Source organism: Perissodus microlepis, chromosome 7 (genome assembly GCF_051167445.1).
Source record: "Perissodus microlepis isolate ML-2025 ecotype Zambia chromosome 7, ASM5116744v1, whole genome shotgun sequence".
NCBI classification, from domain to species: Eukaryota; Metazoa; Chordata; class Actinopteri; order Cichliformes; family Cichlidae; genus Perissodus; species Perissodus microlepis.
Genome location: NC_140467.1, coordinates 63519371 through 63534629, shown reverse-complemented (window position 1 = coordinate 63534629; position 15259 = coordinate 63519371). Strand labels below are relative to the sequence as shown.

The window sequence follows — 15259 nt, the reverse complement described above, 5'->3', positions numbered from 1 at the left end:
GTGTTACAGGTGTTACAGCAGTGATACATCTGCTGCTGTCAGGCCTGCAGGTATCAGGCTGTTGTTCTCCTTCATTTCATAGTGGACAGAAATTATTTTTTGGAGCAGCACAAATAATTTGTGTGGCATCAGATTTGATGCAGAACAGCTGATTGTTCTGTAAATAGTTTGAAATGTTTATTTTAAAATGCATTGGCTGCATTTAAAAAAAAAAATAGCTGCAAAAAACTTTGTTTGCCAAACTGAGTTACTTTTTTGAGGAGTAACTATATAATTAATTGCCCAACATTGGACATTATATACTGTATTTTGCAGACAGAGAGTTACAGGACTCTCTCCTGTGGAACGCCAGGACTGCCATAATGAATGAATTAAATACACCATTAAATAATTAATTAAATGTGGCAATAATTAATTAAAATCAGAAATAATTAATTACATAAATATTTACGACACATGTAATTAATTAATTATTGCCACATTTAATTAATTATTGCCACATTTAATTAATTATTGACACATTTAATTAATTATTTAATGGTGTATTTAATTAATTCATTATGGCAGTCCTGGCCTTCCATTCTCTCCCAGACCACAGACTCATAATACAAGTCAGAGCTTTATTTTAAAAAAAGAAAGAAAGAAAGAAAAAGAAAGTTGTGTTTTCGAAATTGGAGTTCAAGTTATTTGTACTTCCAATAGTGTTAACACACTACAAAGGCCAATGGCTAGATTTTTTTTTTTTTTTACATTTTCATTGTAAATGAGCTAAAGCAGTTTAAAAGTAGTCTAACATAAATGCTGTAATTTGATTACTTTAATAAACCATGTAACTTGGATGGATTAGATGCTGGCGTGACCACAGTGCACACGTCTGCTGTTGCTCACAGTGATCCACGGGATCGCTCGGGGAGGTTGTGTGTTCGCTCAGACACGTGAAACATTAGAGGGAACATTGAGTGCAGAGACAGTGAGTGAATACTTTGGCTATAAATTAGGTAGTGAGTACACAGAAAGTGTGCTTCGGATGAAGCACGTGAAGATTATACTATGTAAAAAGAATGTATTTAAAAGTTTTTAATTAAATTGCTAAGCAGATAAGCTACTCAGAAACACCACTGTGTTTGAGCAGGAACAGGAAGTGATACTCTACCGCAGAGCGAGCGAACACCAAGTGACAGCGCCGTCAGGAGTCAGCTCCAACGATAGATGCAGGAAAACCAACTCTGAATATTCAACTCATACTTGTTACTGCTCTGAGCGTACACATGTAAATATCAGAACATGTGAGCACCATATGGAGCATCAGCAGCTCTATAACCCTCATAAACACCTCTTTGTGTATCAAATGACATAAATTTACTTCTACACATTTAGTTTGTTGGGATCTGGTCAGCTTGATCATCACACTGCAGTTTTTATGTTAGGTTTTCGATCACGCCTCAAATGTGTTTAAAAATAATTTAACAAATCTCGTCACATTTGTCAAAACCCCGAGGGCGGGGTCTGCGCTGCACGCCTGTCGTCTTTTTCACATGTGACTGAGACCCGACAGTGAATACAGTCAATATGAAGGAAATCTGATGTCAGGTGACCTGAGTGATGCTGTCATGTCTGTTCGGTGACCTCTGGTCCAGAGCTCTCTGTCTCTGCTGTTGCTTCTGCAGGTGATCCAGCAGTGTCTCTGTCCTCTGTCACAGCTGTGGTTGCAGAGTGAGGATGAGCGCAGGGTTACCCAAAGTCTCAGGGGAGCCTCAGAGCTTCTGTTCGGTACAAACTGAAGAGAGAGACAGCTGAGGATGAATGCCGGCCTCCGTGGAGGCTTCCTGCTCAGCCAATGGGCCGTTGAAAGGGAACTTAATTGAAAAGTCCAACATCATGTTTCCCATTTACTCTCCTCCATCACCTAGCTGAGATTAAAACCAATGTAGTGAGCAATGTTTGCGACGTGTAGGCAAATGAAACGCAGCCAGGCGTACTGCACGCCACTTTTTATCTGCCACTTCCTCCAGAGATGAACCTAAAAGCAGAAAAGGACAGGCTACAGCACAGTACACAGTACCAATACAGCGACACCAGATATCAATGTTTTATTAAATAAATAAAGTATTCTGGGAATACTATGACGGCTCATCTCAGACGCTGAACACAGTCGGCTCGATGAAGCTGCCTCATAATTCAGCGCGAGCTAACGGCTCCGCCACACGAGTAAAACCAGGACGCTGTCCTCCTTACATCTGCGAAACAAAACGGGTGGGCAGAGCTTGAAGGTGTTGCACACTTACTGTTGATCACAGTGTTGCAGCCTTTGAGCAGATAGTTGCAGTGACTCTTAGAGAGATTGCTGAAGGTTTGCAAATAATTGCAGTCTAATGAAGACAGACTGTCAACATGTTGCCTTCAGTCTGATTGAGCCTCGCCAGGCTGCGAGTGCAGATGGGAAATGTGACCTTCTGTGGACGTCAACAGACACAGAGGTGTGATTCTCACTCATTTATCTCACTGCATTTTTATCAGAAACTGATTGTATGGAATTACATTACAATACTCAGCATTAACATAAATAAATTAATAATCACAATAATATCGTAGCATGGCGTGCCCGGTACAGCTCAGTCCAATCAGAGTAAAGCAGCCACAACTTTTATGATTGATTTTTTTTACACTTTTCTGAAGTTTATCCCAAAGAGGGAGGAAGTCTTCGGTGGATTAGTGCATTGGGTCATGGTTTAGGGAGGGAGGAGTAGAAGCTGTTGTTGTGAGGCCGTCACGTCATGTGCTCTTGCTTTTTTAATATTTCTAAATAAACCTGTCACTGGCAGATTCTTGTACCAGTGATAAACCCTGAGGAGACCTCGTTACTGTCAGCCGTCCTCAGCAGGCGTCGCAGGCGAGTAAACAAGCTTTTCGTGAGCTGAACTCGCCTCCTTCGTGCTGGCCGAGCAGCGACCGTTCAGTTTACCTGGAGGAAAGGCCACGTCACACACACCTGTCACAGCTTTTCTTCTCGTCTGTGGCGCGTGATCGCCCTGTGTTTGTTGGAGAGACTCGGTTTTCCCAGCGTCGGGAGGACTCGTTAAATTTTAGTGCAGATCCAGATGACGTTGGTTCAAATGAAGACGTCAAACGTTGGCCTTGATACCGCACGAGCGTTTTATTATCATTTTCTGACACAGGCGCTGCATCCATCATCGTGCTCTGCTGATAAGACCTGAACAAAGACCTGAAGCAAAACTAAACACACTGAACATCGACCACAAGGCTGTCAAAATAAAACAGGAAAAGGGCAGACTAAGACACACGAATAGGGGAACAGGGAAGTGACAGTGGGAGACGAGAGGTGGAAACGGCTATGGAACACATCCAGAGGACGGGACGAACGCACGCGACAGATCGAGGAGGCGTGGAATAAACACGAGGAGGGGAACATGGGAGCTAAATGGGGAAAACCCAGGCACACAAACAGAGACACACAGAGAGGAGCACAGAGGACGAAGACACAAGTAACTAAACTGATGCGTGACAGAGACCAAAACACAAGAAAAGTCAAAGCGCTGCGTTCAATGAGCCGGAAACATGACATTAACACATTTATTAGATCACCTGGGATAAAAACAAGAAAACACAAATATCTCTGAAGCCTGTGAGAAACTGTTTTAATGATGTTTCTTATTCTGTAAATACATCATCAAAGCATTTGAATTTTTCTGCTTTTTTGTAAAAAGGTACATTTTAAAAAACGTGGATACAAAAATGATTTAATTTTAGCATTAAACTGTTGGCTTCATGATTATAGAAAACAAGTTATTTTATCATTTCCAGTTGAATATTTTTGTCATGCTGAGATATGTTGATGTCAGAGGGGCAGCAGATCGTTTTCCCCTCAGAGGAACGAGGTTTATGGTTTCTTTGACGTCACCGTCGGTGTTTTCCCATTTGTGCGCAGAGGTTCCTGGGCGGAGGAACGAGCGTTTCTACGACTGCTGTAAGGAGCCGTACCCTGACGTGACCTTCACCGTGGTGATGAGGAGGAGGACGCTCTACTACGGGCTCAACCTCCTCATCCCCTGTGTCCTCATCTCCACCCTCGCCCTCCTCGTCTTCCTGCTGCCCGCCGACTCCGGAGAGAAGATCTCCCTGGGTGAGCGCTCAGCTCTCTTTATCGGTGATGACAGTTACTCCGATTCTTAAAGTACTTCCTCAAAGACTTTCCAGACTAGTAAAATTCACACACTGTGAGAGTGTTCAGTGTGAACAGAGACAAAGGCACAAGATTACAGAGAAAAACCAAATGAGCAGCGCCCGGCGGCAGCAGGGGGGAAAAGTCCTTTTAAACAGACTCACTGCTGGTTTCAGACACAGAAATGCTTCCACCTTATTGTGAGCAGAGCAGCAGGAACAGTCCAACACGAAGGCTTTCAGGCAGGTACAGGAAACAAAGCAGGATGGAGAAAAGCCCAAAACATCGAGTCACACAAAGGCACAGAAATGTGCTCTGATCTGAAAGAATACATTACTGGAATATAGATGTAACATGTTTTCATTCGAGGTCGTTACCTGTAAGATGTTCTGCTTCTCCTGTTTGAGCTTCAGTTCGACGTTTTGCTGAAATTTGCACCAGTCAGAAAATGATGTCACAATTAAACATCCTGTGTAGAAAGATAAACTCTGTGAAATAACCCGAGACTGCACATATTCTATAAATATAACTTTAGCACAGTCGGGTCCATTATACTCTCGCTGAAGTGGCCCTAGCCCATCTGGAACAGCGATTACCTGACAAAAGAGAGTCGCCTGCTAATTCTGTTCACATCCACCTGATATTCACCTTCTTCTATTGTGAACATGTTGCATGGACCTTTCTTTAAAGACAGACGCCGCTCAGTCCCAACACTAGAACTATAACTGGAGGATTGTTTATGAGTAAAGTTAAGGGACAAAAATCATACCTGAGCTTCTCTCTGTAAATCGCTCCCTGGAAATCTGCGCGTTAAATCATTGATTGAACGATAAGGAAAGAAGGATGCAGGAGAGAGGATGTCAGCACAGGAGGACATGAAACACGTGAAGCGATGTATGTCATCAGATCCAGTCTGATGAGGGCTGCGTCTCTGCGCATCTTTTAAAGCTTTCTGTTGAAAGCAGCACTTGAACTGACAAATGAAACCAGAAGCGTGCTCTTCGTTTTTCCTGACATCCACAAGGTCGTGTACCATGGATTTATCCCCCAGAGAGAGACTGTCGCTGTGGAGTTCTCCTGTAATGTCCCGCGGCATCTAAGGGAGACGCCTGAAAGGACCGGGGGGTTTCTATCACACTAACACGACCTTCAGTCACCACCGCCACAAAAAACACTCACAGAAGGAGATCCAGCAGCCATCACAGAGGGACGGGCACCAGCAAACACGGTATGACTCCAAGAGAAAAATCACAAAGAGCAGTAAAGTGCTCTGCAGGTGTGAGATGATGGTGTTCAGGTGAAGCTTTCTGAAGGCCTCACATCAGAGCAGAAACGAGAGATTTCTGAACAGCTGGAAGAATCAGAAAATATGTTTCTGTCATTTTTTCAGGCTGGTCCTTACAAATACCCGTCCTAGCAGTATTCAGTCTCTCAGGGGGATGGCGGGGATGTTTTGGACACCTGCTTCGTCCACTGAACCTGACATGACTGATGTCTCAGAGTCGATATTCATCAGCCATAAAACGTATTGGAACAGGGAGTTGGAGGTGCCAGCAGGCCTCCAGCTACTGACGGCAGACACGGCATCTTCCACTGGAACTTTAATTTACGCTCTTAATCAAACTTGAATGTCAAGAGGGCCATCACTCTTCACATCTCCCAAAGTTCATCCGACTTTCACGGAGCCAGCGGGTGGAGACTGAACAGGACCGTTCACACATCGTCTCTGCAAAAGCAGACTGTAGAAAGGACTCCACCTGGGAGGAAACGGTGCGAGGCCGAGTTTAATAAGAAGAAACGAGGATCCAAACAGAATTCTCACAATATTCATGCGAGACACGGCAGATCGTTTTAGCCTCTCAAAGCAGCGGCCGCGCTACAAGGGGATTCATTCGTTTTGTCATAATCTGTGCCCATCGCTGCAATCCAAACCCATCATCATAAGTGAGAACAGAAAGGCATGAAAAGGTAATAATGGATTTCACTTACTCGAGCTTTAAAGTCGTTTCTTATATGAATGAGCAGCAAATAGTGATGAATTTGAGCTGTGGATGAGTCTGACAGAGACGCTAACCTGGAGCCTCGTTAATGGAAACCAGCACATTAGATCCTCCACATTTCCAAAACGGTTCGAAACAAAATAAAACGAATAAGCTTGTATTCAATATAAAATTATAAAAGATGTCAGAACACTGTGAAATTGATGAGCGCACTAAAAACATGAAGCTGATGACACGTTTGTGCCTGCAGGTATCACCGTGCTGCTCTCTCTGACCGTCTTCATGCTGCTCGTGGCCGAGATCATGCCGGCAACCTCAGACTCCGTTCCGCTCATAGGTGAGCCTCACTCAGATTACGCTGCTCATCCTTAATCCCTCCATCGTCTTATCTCTTCCTGTGATGGAGTTATAATTGGAAGCCAGCACAGGAAATCTGCTGCTGGCTGCTCATAATCACCATATAAAATCCATCCTGAGCTGTAGGCTGAGGAAAACTTACTCTCCATCATTACTTTCGGTTTCCCAGTACAGCCATGATGTATTTTACTCATGCTGGACAAAATATATATATATATATATATATATAAACACCCAGCTCGCCCCTGTGGGCGGTTTATCCTTCAAGGTCGGGTCCTCTACCAGAGGCCTGGGAGCTTGAGGGTCCTGTGCAGTATCTTAGCTGTTCCCAGGACTATATATATATATATATATGAAAACCTAAAAATAGTTCCAAATTAAGCTTAAAATCTTCTGGGCTGGGTGTTTTTGGTCCAACACTACCCCACTTGCCTCCTAAAATGAACAGAAAGGGCTCGCTGCAGCCTGCAGGACCAGCTCGACTGATAATTCTGCCAATTATCACATTTATGGGAGATTAAAAACGACGAGTAACCAACACACGAATAAGACAAACGTAAGCGTAGAGGACGTCGCAGATGTAAAAGCTGAGCAGCACTGAGTGTCCTCTGGACGTCTGTCTTTCAGCGCAGTACTTTGCCACTACCATGGTGATTGTGGGTCTGTCGGTCATCGCTACGGTCATGGTTCTGCAGTATCACCACCACGACCCCGACGGAGGACACATGCCACAGTGGGTCAGTCACTCCACTTCTTTTCTTCTTCTGCATTTTAATTATGTAGCTCCAGCATGCGCTGATCTCTCAGTGAGGAGTCCAGTTTGGTCTCTACGTTGTGCCGAGTCAGCTTTAATGAGCTCCAGGTCCTTAACGAGGTCTGTGCTTTAACGAGCTCTGAACAAGAAGAGGCTTCGCTCCAAGAACTGATTGACTATTAATACAAACCCTATTTATATTACAGCAGCTTCCTTCAGAAACTTCAGAAAGAACGACTACACACACGCGTGTGCACACACACACGCGTGTGCACACACACGCGTGTGCACACACACACGCGTGTGCACACACACACACACACACGCATGTGCACACACACACACGCGCGCACACTTGGGGCTCTGAACAAGATTCCATTAAAGCAGAATTTAGTTTGAAGCTCTTACCTGTGTGTGTGTGTGTGTGTGTGTGTGTGTGTGTGTGTGTGTGTCACGTCGTGTGTGAAGGTGACAGTCCCGCTCTGATGCCTCTTATGAATGTGAATGTTCCTGCTGAGGAAGAGGAGGGACGACCGCTGAGGTGTGAAGGTGAAGCTGTGAGCAGGACGAGGCTGTCCGCTCCGATCACACGAGGAGTCCAGCAGTTTGTTTGTTTCAGTTTGAATGAATGAAGCGTGCAGGAGAGCAGACACCTGAGAACAGGCTGTCACAGGCGTCCCCCTGCACGTGTCACACACAGGCAAACAAAAAGCTGCACAGATGAACTCACCGAACGTGTGTTCAAAGTAAAGCCAGAGTTTTGGCTGCAGGTTTCTCAAACTCACATGACATGAATGCCAAAGATAATATTCAAATATTGCCAAAAGTATCACTGAATTCAGGTTCCAGTCACCTCCATGGCCACAGGTGTATAGAATCAGAAACTAGGCGTGCAGACTGCATCTGCCGTGTGGTACCGTGATAGGACGCCGCCTGTGCAGCAAGTCCAGTCAGGAAATGTCCTCACTACTAAATATTCCTCAGTCAGCTGTTAGTGGGATTAAGGGAACAACAGCAACCAGCCATGAAGCTGTAGGCAGTGTTGGAGTAACAGAACACATGTACCACCGTTATTTATTTAAAATACAAAATATGAGTAACTGTATCTGTTACAGTTACCGTTTTAAAAGGTGGTATTCAGAATACAGTTACTTTGTTGAAATAAATGGATTACATGGCGGTCTTTTCCCGTTTCATATGTTAGGCTGTGGTCTCTCTATCTTTGGTAATTCCACGCCCCAAACAAAACACGCATTAAGAGGCCTGTGTCTCAGTCTCGTGGCCCATGTCACCTCTACTACACCCCACATAATGAAGTGAAGAAATATTTTTTAAAATTATTATTCACAAAATGATTTAATATGAAGGCGATAGGCAGAGAGTTACAGGCATCGCCCCAAAGCATGGAGCCTGATGGGCAGTGTAGTCCGTGCTGCAGGGAGAATGGCCTGTCATACTCGTTATGTGTCTGTGAGCGCGAGGAGGGAGAGAAAGGAAAAGTACGAGCTGTCACCGAGCAGAAACGGGAGCTGGAAGCATGTAAATATAATAATAACCACTGCAGCCAAACAGAGAGCCTGACGAGCCCAGCTGTAAGTAAGCTGTTAAGACTCGACTGTACACTGTGTTCCTGTTTTCCTCTGAAACAATAAGCTCCGTTGGAGCAGCCTTTCAACGCCTCTCTCTGTCTCTCGCTAGCAAAGTTGACCCACACAACAAAGTAAAGCTAGTTTTCGGCTACGAGCCCGACACGAACCCGACGTATCAGCCAGAGGTCCCTTTACTACGGTTCGGACCTGTTTTATATACGCGCGGAATAGTTTTCTATACGAGATCGCAGCAAACAGTGCAGCCTTACCTAATGTCCACCTACTGTTACTCATTTATATTAAGATTTAAACATCTGGTTGGTGTTGGTATGGAGAGTAACCTTCAGTAACAGTAATAAATCACAGCAATAGTACATTCACGTAGTTGTAAACAGCATGATAATATATTAAGTAATCCAAAGTATTCAGGACACGTTACTCTCATTGAGTAACGTAATGGAATACGTTACAATATACATTTTGGGGCATGTAATCTGTAATCTGTAGTGGAATACATTTTAAAAGTAACCTTCCCAACACTGGCTGTAGGCCACGTAAATCGCAGAGCGGGGTCAGGAGACGCTGAGGCGCAGAGGTCGCCAACTTCCTGCAGAGTCAGTGGAAAGTAAAGTAGAAACAGTTTGGGGATGATGCCTTCCTGTTCCAACATGACTGCACACCAGTGCACAAAGCAAGGTCCAGGTCCATGAGTCAGTTTGGTGCAGAAGAACTTGACTGCACAGAGTCCTGGCCCCAACCCGACAGAACACATTTAGATTAAATTAGAGTGGAGACTGAGGTGTTCTTGTCCAACATCAGCGTCTGTTCTCACAAATGTTCTTCTGGAACAATCTGAAGTGCTGAGATGTTTCCGCAAACAGTTCTTCTGTGCAGATCAGCCTTTGAACACTGGTCTGAATGGAAGATGTCGCATATTCAGTGAAGCCCTTCTTGGTGATGGGTCAACACTCAGAGCCACAGAGGAGGATGCAGCACTGCTGTTGTCTTGGTCTCCTGCTTGGTTTCCAGGTGGAGTAGAGCCTTCTAGAAACAGCCTGTGCCTCGTTCAGCCTGAGCATGTAGTCCTGCTGGGCTCTGTCCTGACTGGACTGCCAGGTTAAGTCAAATCCTTGACAGGTTTCAGGTTCTCATCAGTAACAGTCAGACCTATGATACGGACTGAGGCCGAGCCCAACAAACAAACCCGACGTTATTGGTTTGTCTTGTTCTGTAACTGGTCCGAGGACTGAGCAGATGGGAGCAAAGCACAGGTCACGTAACTTGTGCACGACCCCATATGCACAGGAGGGTACAGGTCTCTACAGGAATCATATGTCTCTGAACGTAAGACCGTCAGAGTGATGACATTTTATAAAACTTGTCTTTTCACATCTCTTCAAAGACTCGTTTGAGGGTTAAGACTTGTTAACATTTTTCTGAATCAAAGTGTTGCTCTGGTGTCGTTGCACAGGGCTGGCGTCAGGACAGAAATGGTTCATATATACACGGCTGCCGTGGCGGTCTGCCTCTCAGGATCGCCGGGACACTTCCTGGGGTCCGGAGGGTCCAACGCTGTTGAAGGAATTTAAAATCCAAACACAGCTGTCAGTCAGCAGTATGATAGGAGTCGAAGTAAAATAGGTTTAAATATATTCCTGCCTGGAGTTATGGAGTTATGAGGGGAAAAAATTCATATTAGTTTTTTAATAGTGCGAAAACATGATGACTCTGATCATCTTTGTCTAAAACGTAAAGTTTGTTTATGAAAATGTGACAAATACAAAAATAAGAAATCAGGAAGAAACAAATATTTACGCACCGTCAGATTTGATATTTAGAAATAAAATATTTCATACAGCTTTTGCAGAACTACGAATGCAGATTTTGAGAAGAGGTGTTTGAGATGTTGCATTATTCTTTAAACCTGCAGAAAGTTTGACATTCAAACCATGTGAGCGGCTGCTGTGGAGGTTTGTGTGACAATCAGTGTCAGGGAGAAGGAAACGGCTTCAGAGCAGAAGTTTGAGTCTGGAGGGTTTCGGTGCTTTTGTGGGAAGTGAAGAGAAGTTTAAAGAACGTGAAAGGAAAGGAAATCCAGGCAGACTGTGACGGACGCGGACAGGAAAGAAATGAAATGGCTGTAATTTAAGGTGCTGTCCGTGCTCCTCAGGATGACTCAGACTGAGCAGTTTGAGGACCGACTGATGTTCAGACTCCGTCCATCAACACTGCGTTTGACAGCTAAATATTTCATGAGTGTGTGTGTGTGCAGTGAGATATTGGACTGCAGGAGAAGATTTCCTCAGAGAGGCGAGCAGCCCCCCCTCCCACTTTATTCATGCTCTATTTTTATCTGCCCACTCCTCCTGCGCCGCACACGCAGCTCGTATCTCTCTCACTCGTGCACATTTGTTCCGCATAAACACGTTTGTGCATAAATGAATTTTAATCATGTAAATATTTCCTTACTTACACACCCTGTAAAGTCAACTTTCAGATAAGTACACTGTAATTACTCTGCCTCTCCGTGACTCTTTTACTCTCTGACTTCTCCTGAACGTGTGAACATGTGAAGCTTCACACATGCATATGGAGGAGGTGATCTGATTAGGCTTCAGAGCTTCTCTCTGCTTGCGTTTGTATATTAACGAGCTTCTGATTTCCCAGATATTTATGCAACTCTTCTACACTGTAAGCAAATAAATCCAAACTGATACACGATCAGTAATTAACAAATGAGGAAAAACATTTTGGTATAAAGGATCTGCTTGTTAATGAGTTCATTTTTCTTCTGAAGAAGAAATTTCCTCGTTTCACCATAGGGCTGGGCCATATTATACCGGTACAATGCTAGGCAACGATAAGAAAATGAAATATCGCGATAGAATATGGATAAAACGCGCATGCGCAGCGCAGATAGTTGAGTGAAGCGGACGAACCAGAATTGGTTTGTAAAAATGGTGCAACTGAACTGGTTTGGTGTTTGTCCGTCAGATACACAACAAAGCACATTTTTTTTGTAGAACATGCAAGCGGCCGTCGTTATTGCCGTATTTGTCGGACTAAGGTGCTCTTAAATCTGGGTGTAATCTGGGTCCTAAACTCCGTCCTTTTAGGTCCCGAAGTCAAACGAACATCACTGAGAGTTTAAAACTGTCTAAATTCTTTCATCTGTAATAAAACGATCAGCGTTGCTGCTTTGCCAGGTGTAACTATGAAGTTTAACATCCAGGCATCCATGAAAACAGAATTTATTACATTTAACAGAGTTAGAAGTTAGCAGGAAGTTAGCTCGCTAGTTTTGCTAGTTACCTAAACATGATGTAGCATGTTCTGACTGAGAGATTTCTGAAAGAATTCAAACGTACAGCTCTGCTGTCACTTCCAACATAAATGAAGACAGAAAACGAAACAGCAGTGATGTTTGTGGGGTTACTGAAGTTGGACTACGTGGTATATAATGATGTGCTACGTCAGACCTTCCCAAAGCAGAGCCGTTGCAGGGGGGGCACGGTATGAAAAGGGGAAAAAAAACAACGCTTGGACACTGCTAGCATAATGGACAGGTTTTTGACGGGGCGCCCACACAAACGCAAAGCAGGAGATGAAGCATTCCCTTTGGCTTCACCTGCACAAGTGCCGAGGTAGGTCTCCCTGCAGAATTGGTTTTCCCTTCGTCGGGAGCAGCGCTGGGCTCTCCAGATCACGGACAAACAGGATCCCACATTCTTGATCTTTAGTTCACAAACACTTGTTGTGATGACTAACTACTCCTGACACGTTGGAGATGTTAGCTCTTTATACTGTAAAGTTACAGCGGGATACAAATAACATCAGGCTGATCCTGCCACGATTTGTTCCCCCGGTTCAAATCACGGACAAACAGGATCCCAAAGCTGTTTATGTTTTTGAACCCATTTTGCGCAGAGAGGCACTTTTTGAAAAATGTATTGACAGCAATGTTGAATATTATTACACAGAAAAAAACAACTACACGTAAAATAATCACACCGTGACGCCTCTGCCTTTGTAAATGGAGGGACAGTAACTGCGTGTGTGTATGTAAGCGTGTAAAACCTGCAGATAGAGACAAAATACTGTTTATCTGCCATTCATCTCATGTAAACAATAACGTGCACACAGCCTGACGTGAAAAAGGCACATACCTTTGACATTGCGTGACCAACTCTGTATTCCTCGTCCACATGTAAACGCAAAAAAGGAGTTTTAAAAAAATCTCCATTTTCGGTGATTCGAAACGCCGTTTACGTGGACGAAACAGCTGCATGTTCAAAAATACCCGTGTAGGTGCGGACACAGCGTAACAGAGTTAGTAGTTTATTTTATTACTACCTGTCATTTATTGCAGATTACTTGTATTTGCTTAATTGTTTACTAAATGTTTGAGGTGTGAAATAAACCGCAATGGAGCAAAATATGGGCGTGTGTGGTTGGAGGATGTTTGTGTGCATGCGTGCGCGGGGGGGGGGGCTACATTTTTAAAACAAAGGGGGCCCAGCAAAAAAAGTTTGTGAACCACTGTGCTATGTGATCGCTAGCTACACAGCTATGTTAGCATAAACACAGTGAAGCTGGAGGATGAACGCTAACCTTTTTCCACTCGATAAAAGTTAACGTGAGGGTTCCTGATGGTTAGAGACAAATGCAATCGTATGGCAGGATGCTGTAAACGGACCAAACTTCAGTCAGGAGAACAACTGAGATAATCCATCCACAATATGAGGTTAGTCATTAATATACTGCAACAACATGGGAATAGAGCAGCTGTGATAGAATACAGCATGAATGAATCAGTGGTACAGAAGTGGAGGAAGCAAGAAGAATGAATAAAGTTTGATTTATCTGACTGCTTTGTTTCGCTTATGTTACGGTTTGGAGGAGGACTCAAGCGCAGGACTCCGGTTCTGATGCTCACAAGAAGGATTTATTTACAATTCACCAGGTGTATATACAAGAAGGTGCGGGGGGTGCTATATACAGCTGAGTGAGGGAAGAAGGGGTCTCCAGGGAAGTCCAGGGGGAAAGCACGCGTTCTTCAGATCATCCACACACACGATCACAGGCTCACACTCCGACACTGCCACACGGGAATCACACGGGGGAAAATCCAGGAAGCTCTGTAGACAGGGAGACAGGGTTAAGTACGACGCACAAAGGAAAATACTCTTAACTAGACTTGCTGTAGCTTGACTTCACTAACGCGTGGTAGACAACGATCCAGCGATGAACAGCAGTCGCCTCCTGGTTTAAATGCTGATCGTCTTAATGAGACCCAGGTGTCTCATCTGTCGAGGGCGTGAACCCACAACGAGTTCTGCCCCGGCGAGAGAGAGCGAGCTGATCAGCGTGCAGCTGATCCGCCTGGCCGTGACAGCTTAATGTGTCTTATAATCTTGTGCGCCTTACGGTCCGAAAAATACGTATTTGACTTTTTTATTTGTCACACTGCAGTTTCATGTTGCAAAGCTCCTCTTTTTAACTTCAGTGGATATCATACATGGTTATGCTCAGGATATGTCAGCACATTTCTACTGGAAATGCCTTTTGGTTAAACTTTCAGCGAGGAATTTGCATTTGCACTGTTAAATGGATGGGGTTTTTTGCGCTAGTAAAGTTGTGCAGTTGTATTTTGTCTCGCAGAAATTATATCGTCAGTTATATCGTCATCGCAAATTTTCAAATATATATCGTGATATATATTTTTGGCCATATCGCCCTGCTCTGTTTCACCATCACAGTCTCATGGCGGTGTAATGACAGACTGACACACTGGGCATGCAGGGTTGTGCTCTTAGTGAGCATCCCCATGCCTGTGATCAGAGAACAATAAAATACTGTGAATGATTCAATTAAAAAACGAAACCGGAGACACAGAAAGAACAGCTGAGGTTTGCAAAGCTGCATCTGAACAAAGCACAGTGCACAGCAGCACGTTTGGAGGAAACCAAACACCTCCTGGCAACTGTCAGCGTGGTGGAGGGATGATGATTTGAGCTCCTTCCAACCGCTGACTGGCTGAAGGAAGTTCTACAGGCTACTGAATCGTAGGATGCATTCTTTACGGGGCTGCAGAAAATCCTAAGAAAATGTTTTTCACCTACTTGGTAAATGGACTCGCACCTAAATGGTGCTTTTCAACTCTGTCTGTGCACTCGAACCACTTTCGTACCACAAGCCTCATTCACCCATTCATACATGTTTCATACAAGCACTTTTTTCTGTGCCAAAGTGCTTTTAAGCTAACATTTAAATGATACAGACCAAGTAACACAAACTTCCTCAGGCACTGACAAACCCGAGAGTCTTGTTATGATGACCTTTAATCTTTAAGGTGGGAACAGATAGCAGGCTCAGAGTG

The 15259-nt window shown here is 44.2% G+C and overlaps 1 protein-coding gene across 2 annotated transcripts in view; it reads left to right on the top strand.

Annotated features, from left to right (window-relative positions):
- Nucleotides 1–15259, top strand: part of LOC146384614 (neuronal acetylcholine receptor subunit alpha-7) — a 67951-nt gene that overhangs the window by 35949 nt on the left and 16743 nt on the right. For both annotated transcript variants that reach the window (XM_084936615.1, XM_084936614.1), the window contains exons 7-9: nucleotides 3947–4141; nucleotides 6431–6517; nucleotides 7165–7274. In XM_084936615.1, the coding sequence (XP_084792741.1) occupies nucleotides 3947–4141; nucleotides 6431–6517; nucleotides 7165–7274 (392 nt within the window). The remainder of the gene's footprint in view (nucleotides 1–3946; nucleotides 4142–6430; nucleotides 6518–7164; nucleotides 7275–15259) is intronic.